At 30.7% G+C, this 7,731-nt stretch overlaps 1 protein-coding gene across 1 annotated transcript; it reads right to left on the bottom strand.

Moving 5' to 3' along the window:
• Positions 1 to 6,078: 6,078 nt before the first annotated feature.
• Positions 6,079 to 6,953, bottom strand: LOC149155058 (dirigent protein 11-like). The gene has a single exon (XM_089440497.1). The coding sequence runs from the start codon at positions 6,887 to 6,889 to the stop codon at positions 6,365 to 6,367; it is 525 nt and encodes a 174-aa protein (XP_089296623.1). The 5' UTR covers positions 6,890 to 6,953; the 3' UTR covers positions 6,079 to 6,364.
• Between the last annotated feature and the right edge of the window lie 778 nt (positions 6,954 to 7,731).

A 7,731-nucleotide genomic window follows, 5' to 3' on the forward strand; every position in this document is an offset into this window, starting at 1 on the left:
AAATGATCAAATATATTACATAAATGTAATATGCCAAATATTTTAAGAGTTGATATTGATTTATTATAAAAATAATATATATAATTATTTTATTATTAATTTAAATTTATTTTAATTTTGCATTTATAGAAGATGAAAATGGTTAAATTTTTCAAAAATAAATATCTTATTAAATATAAAAAATATTATAGTATAAATCAAATAAATAAATAAATTGTTATTATAACATTATTATTCAAAATCACTTACCTATAATGATTTTTATTTTTAATTTCAAAAATAATTTTTAATTAGAATTAACTATTTGGTTTTTTTTTTAACTATTAATAATTTATTATAAAATTGTTTAATTCATATAATTGAAGTTTACTCACCTAGATTGGATTTTAAGATCTTGGACTTCTAACTTAGCCAGTGAATAAAGTTTCTAGGTGAGACTACAAAGTAATACATGTGGCTTTCCAAGGATATGTTTTTCCTCAAACCACTATATGCAACCTTTAAAAGGATAAAATATCTTAAGGTGAAAGTTTATTTTAGAGTATAAATATTGGAAAAATGTTTCCACCTAGAGATATATAATTGCTCTTGGCACTTAATAGATATGGAAAAAATAATATATATATATGTGTGTGTGTGTGTGTGTGTGTGTGTGTGTGTGTGTGTGTATATATATATATTCATGAGATACTAGTGTCTCCATGATAGATTGGAACATATCTTGTTCTTTTGACACTCCCCTGTTGCAACCAGCAACTACATGTCCACTAGAACCCATGCTTTTTGTCCTTCCACTTTGCCACTGTAAGCTCAAGCCTTACCCACAGCTTGTCCCTGCTCTTGCTACCTACTCCATGGCCTCCCTGTCCAGGGCCCTCAATCGAGCACCCTTTGCCTCCCACGGGGGTCGGCTACCGAACTTCTCTTGTCGCCAACTCCATGCCCCCCACAAGATTTTCCTCACATAACTTCAACAATGTGACTACTACAGACAACATTGACTCCCACACCGCCACCCTAAGCTCCAACCATGTTTTGTGATCTATGGTTGATACATAACGATTAAGGCTTCACCTTTACATGAGCATGTGAGGATCAGCGAATCGACTTCATCCTTGAAGCCCAGCTGAGAACTAGAGTCCCGAAACAAACCCAAATCGACACCAACATCCACCTAGACAGTGCCTGAACAACGCCACCAACAACTACATACTCTACTAGCCATCCAACTGCTAGTAGGGACCCTACACCCTACATCATAGCGAGGATATGAAAAATGACCCATCCCCTCAAGTCCCCATTGTTCGAGTTCACCGCGAAGCTACTAGCGACCCTGGCTAAAACTGTGAAATACCCCTTTCTAGGATGGTCTAAAGGAAAATCACCATACTACACACTGGAAATGCCAAACACCCAGACTCCCAGAAGCCCAAGCGATGCGAGAGCCACTAAGATTCCACAAATGGACTTCCATGACCAATAACACCAAGAAAGGAAAAGTAGAAAAATTCACTCACAAGAGTCAAAATAAGGCCCTTCTTTAGAGCCTCATGCTAAGTAAAATCACCACCAACAGAAATCTGGGAACCACTGACCTAAATGCTAACCACTACACACAAATAGGCAATGCACGACCATCTGAAATACCAACACAAGAATCTTCCCAGGCCCAAGACTCCTAAACACAATACCAAACACTTCCCTAACCAGCATACCCTTTGTTTAGAAAATGAAAAATAAGGTTTCACATAGAATGGCAAGGAGGGAGTTGTTACCTTAATGATCCCACAAGAGGAGGCTCCACGGATGGAGGATCGATGCCATACCCACGCGACACAGATAAACATAATCACCTACCAATTCACATTCGACTGGGAGGAAAATACCATTCAGAATGTTGCATGATCATCATTATTCAACCACCTAGACATAATTGCCATGAATCCTCGAGACAATCCTATTCCTTCTCGCGCAAGTGAGGGATGATGTTTCGCACGATCAGAGCGAGAGACAATAACCACAACATAATGGGAAGGTAGATTTCTTTCCCTCCTCCACCCATGTGAAATGTAGTGAGTCATATATCGGACATCATTAGATTACAGTTGTCCACCACCCCTAAATTGAGGTATCTTATTATTATTAAGAAAATGAAATATAAATTTTCTTTAATGTATATTTGATAATACATAACTTAAAACATCTATATATATATATACATACTTTAGAAATACCAAGACGTCTACTCTATTATATTTTGTTTTTCTAAAAATTATTAAAAAAAAAACCAAACTATTTATCTTAATATATTTTTGAAAAATAAAATAAATATTATATTTTTTCACATAAAATAAATATTTAAATAATTAAAAAAAAAAATTAACATATCCAAAAGAGTGAGCGCACCACAATAAATAAATGTGGAAACAAACATACAAAGTGCCCAAGGAAAAATATAAGGCTAAGAGTAACACACCTTATTAATTAGAATAACACTACATTTGTTAAAATATTAAGTTAGAAATTTTAAATTTCTTCGCAATAAAATAAAATATAATTATGAAATTTGATAATAGAAAAATACACCTATAATTATATTTTATAATATTATAATCATTATTATTTAGAATGTAATAAGAAGTACTATTTAAATGACCAAATATATTAGATATATTCTTTATGGTTAGCCTTACCAAAAAAAAGTAGAATAGCATCAATATTATTATATTATCATTTAGACTTTTAACAAGTATCGAATAAATACACATGTAATATGCCAATGATTTTAGTAGCTAATATTGATTTATTATAAAAATAATATGTATAATTATTTTATTATTAATTTAGATTTATTTATTGGAATATTATTATATTTGATAAAATATTAAATGGGACATTTTAAATTTCATCAAAGTCAAAAAAATATAATTAGGTAATTTTATAATAGAAAAAAATACACATATAAATTTTTATTTATAATATTTTAATTATTATTTTTTCGTGTAAGTTTGGAAAGACTATATTTTTTGTTTCATATATTAAATTTCTCTCACTTAACAAAAATATAATTATGTAATTTTATAATAGAAAAATACACATAATTTATAATATTTTAATTATTATTATTTTTGTAACTTTTGAAGGAGTAGATCTTCATCATGTCCAATATATCACCTCTCGACGGGATCGATTGGCTGGGAATTGAGCTGGGAATTGAACCCCTGACTTAACATCAAGGAATGCCTTAATAGAGCACCTATCATCCTCTATCCAAGACCCAATGGACAATATTCTAATCATTATTATTTAGAATGTGATAAAAATTATTATTTAAATGATCAAATATATTATATACATTTTTTATCGTATGCAAAGAGTTATTTAGAGTGTCATAAATATTATTATACTATTATTTAAACTTTTAACAAGTATTTAATAAATACAAATGTAATATGCCAAAGATTTTAGTAGTTGATATTAATTTATTATAAAAATAACATATGTAAATATTTTATTATAAATTTAAATTTATTTTAATCTTGGATTTATGGAAAATGAAAATGGTTAAATTTTTCAAAAGGAAATATCTTATTAAATATAAAAATATGAGTAGAAATTAAATAAATTGTTATTAGAATATTATTATTCAAAATTATTTAAGTAAAATGATTTTTCTTTATTTTATTTTATTTCGAAAACAATTTTTAACTGTAATTAATTATTTGATTAATTTTATTTTTTAACTATTAGTAATTCTTTATAAAATTGTTTAGATGATATAATTGAGGTTTGATCACTCAGATTAGACTTTAGGATCTTGGACTTCTAACTTAGTTACTGAATAAAATCTGGGCAAAATTACAAAGTAATACATGTGGATTGTTGAGGATATATTTTTTCCTCAAACCACTATATGCAACCTTTAAAAGGATAAAATCTCTTAAGATAATTTTTTTTAGAGTATAAATATTGGAAAAAGGTTTCCACCTAGAATTACATAAAAAATTTTGGCACTGAGTAGATATAGGATAATTAATATATATATATCATTTTTATCATGAAATTCCAATGTGTGTATGATAGATTGTAACATCTTGTGTTGACATCCCTGTTGCAACAGCTACATATCCACGAATCCAATGCTTCCTGTTGCAACAGCTGCATGTCCACGAGTCCCATGCTTCCCATCCTACCACTCTGCCCTCTGAGCTTGAACCTCACCCACGACCTATGCCCCTGTTCCTACTACTTACCCTGCAGCCTCTTCCATGTATAGGCCCAGCTACCAAACTTCTACCACTGTAGCCCCCATGAGCTTTGCCTCGTGTAATTTCAACAGTGTGACTACTCCAAAAAAACGTGGACTCCCACATCGCCACCCAGGGTACTAGCCAGCTTTGGTGACCCTTAGTTTGGACGAGACTATTCTGTCTTTGCCAATACATGAGCTACTAGGATCCGGAACCGACTTTACCTAGTCGGGAAAGAGAGTCCTTGATATTTGATTGATGATAATTCACATTTACCAATCATTTAATTTATGTGGTTACACTAGTAATTATTAATAATTTAATTAAAATTTTGAAAAATTCATTCCAATATAAATAAATCAACCAACAATTTTTGATCTAAGACTTTTGTGATCCATAATGTAGATATAATCACATCATTAAGATTTGGTCCACATTTCGAACCAATTAATGTGGTTTCTTAAGGACAAAATGAAAAATCAATAGATAGGAATAAATAGCATGGATGCATCATTGCCTAGAGTTAACCATTAAAAACTAATTGTTACTAAAAATTAAATTAAATTTAAAATTAAAAATAATAATAATTATTATTTTTAAATATCTAAACTAAAATGATAAACATTTACAACCAACTAGATAGTTAAATCATTTTCCCAAAAACAGTAAAACTATGATCCATACCCTTTGAGACAGAGCGAACTAGACAGAGTGAAGTGAACTGTGAACTAGTATGACTAAAGGGACCGAAAAGGCCAACTATAAACAATGGTATATTAAAATTTTAGATTATAAGAAACACAAGTTTATGGTTTAATATTCAGAAAAATGAATTATTAAATTTAAAAGGAAAAGAAAATAGTAAAAACTAAATAATAATGATGTGCAGAAAAAGTGGTTTCTTTTAAAGTATTTTTTTAATACAAAATTTATTTAAGCATTCAAAAATATATTTCAAACAATTAAAAAATTTGAAAATCTCAATTGTAATGGAAATTAAAATTGTCTAACTAAATGATATAAAAAAAGAAAAAAAAAAAAACCTTTTCCTCCTTGCTAAGTTATATTTTTTAAAGCTAAGAAAAGAATTAACAAACTTTTACAACCAAGTCAGGTAAAAAAAAAAAATAAACTACTATACCATAAACTGTCTGATAGAATGAATTAACCAATATAACTCCAGGGACTCAACGAGACCAACAAAGAGTGCTTTGAGTTCATTCTACTAAACGTTACAACCAATACTAACGATAAAACCTTTGCTTCACATTGAAATTATAGATCCAGGTAATTACTAATTATAAACATGCCTTTTATTCATTTTTACACCTGAAACCAAAAACAATACACTGTGTGATACAATGAATTAACCAATACAACTCCAGGGACTGAACGAGACCAACAAAGAGTGCTTTGATTTCATTCTACTAAACATTATAACCAATACCAATGATAAAACCTTAGCTTCACATTAAAATTATAGATCCAGGTATTTACTATATCGTCTTTATTTATTTTTATATTTGAAATTAAAAATAAATGAAACACAATATTGGTGGAATTATTTACAAATCGATTCTAAACATCAAAATTTTTGAGGCTGGAGTTGGCGATGAGACTTGCATGCATTCAAATAGGTAACTCTGTTCACGTCAAAGGTCATGTTTTATTCTAGCACTAGAAAGCAAAAGAAATGAATTATTATGATAAATAAGTGCATTAAGTTATATTTTTGAGGCCGGAGTTGCCTATGAGACTTGCATTCAAATAAGTAACACTGTTCACGTCAAAGGTCATGTTTTATTCTAGCACTAGAAAGCAAAAGAAATGAATTATTTTGATAGATAAGTGCATTAAGTTAAAGATAACTCATGGGACACATTATTTTTCTGGTTTTTGGTCTTTTTTTTGTCAACTCTCTGGCAAAAAAAAGAAATTATTTTAAAGTCCATAAGGCTAAAGATAACCTAAAAGACAGATTGCTTCTTTATCCACTCTTTTTTTTCCCCTAAAATCTCACAATAACACTCCTAACTTATTTATCTCTTACTACTAAATAGGTTATCCCAAAGAAGATACCTACTTACCACAAGAAAAATAAAGCTTATAGAAAATTAATCGGTACGAAAGGTGGCGTTGATTTTGAGAATGGCATTTTCGCCGGAAGTGGATACTGTACTACCAACCGCATAGCCACGGGCAAATCTGAACTTGCCCGTTCCTCCAACCACAGCGTACTCTCTATGCGGCTGATCGAACCTGTCAGTCCCTTGTATCTCCAGGGTACTGCCGTTATACTCAGCATTCTGAAAGATGAGGGAGAAAACCATTAAAAAATCTAGCCCGGTAACAGGATTTGTATTCACGTACGTTCCTTGTGCGCGACCCAGAATATTTCCAGTGTCATATTCGGTGATTTGCGGTCGTTTGGTTACCACATCGCTGATAACCACGAGGGTCCCAAACTTGCTCGCATCCGAGGAAGAGCCATTAACTCCCGCGACAGGGAAGGCTGTCTGGTCCTTGTTTCGATTCAAATGATCGTGCATGTAAAACGGGATATTTAAGACACCTTCCCCCGCGGCAGCCATGACAAGGGTGGCCGTGGCCAAGGTCGCAAACAAGAACCTGAAAGCCATCTCACCTTACCAAACAAAAGTGCAGGCTGGATTATATGTGTGTGGGAAAGTATTGGACGTATAAAGAGGGGCGAGGATTCGGGAAAGACTGTGTCCAATTGCCAAGCGACTTCCTGACCTGGTGGTTCAAGATACCTTCTTTTGTCGTCTATATATGTTCACACTTTTCTTTGTTAGGTACTTCACCATTAAATTAAATTTTTAGTCACCAAATATGCCGTCATTTCGTCATATGCGGTTTCTAATTTCAACCATAGATGCCATGCTCAGGGGTTAAGTTTAATTAAACGGTAAAGTTTGATAAGTTTAATAATTAATTTCTACATTGCATATATAAAATTATTATGATTATGAATTAAGTTCATGAGATGCATTGATAAAATGAACCTAGGTTATTTATTTAAATATAGTTAAATTGTTTTTTAATTTTATTTGTTGAAGGTTTTTTATTTTAATTTAAGGTGGATTAGGATCATTTGGTTTTTGTTAATTTTTTTAATTAAGGGTTTACATAGATTCTCAAGGGAATATGCTCAATCTATGAATGTTAATGCTTCTCAACAATTCTAGTGTATTAAAGAGTTTGTTAGATTGCGTTGATTTTTAATAAAGAGTTTGTTAGATTGCGTTGATTTTTAATAAGTTTGAAAAATTTACATATTTAATTAGTTGTCCAAGTGACCTTATATAATTTCATGTAAAATAATTAGAAGTAAAAAAGACATGTAAGTAAAATGTTTAAACTTTTATTTCAAAAATATTTTAACACATGATTTAAATAAATTATTTGAAGATCAGTGTTAACTAATATATCTATATATTAAAAATATGTTAAAAGAAAA

This window comes from Pinus tabuliformis, chromosome 9, assembly GCF_031772625.1.
Source record: "Pinus tabuliformis cultivar Carrire ecotype Pingquan chromosome 9, CPIR1, whole genome shotgun sequence".
NCBI classification, from domain to species: Eukaryota; Viridiplantae; Streptophyta; class Pinopsida; order Pinales; family Pinaceae; genus Pinus; species Pinus tabuliformis.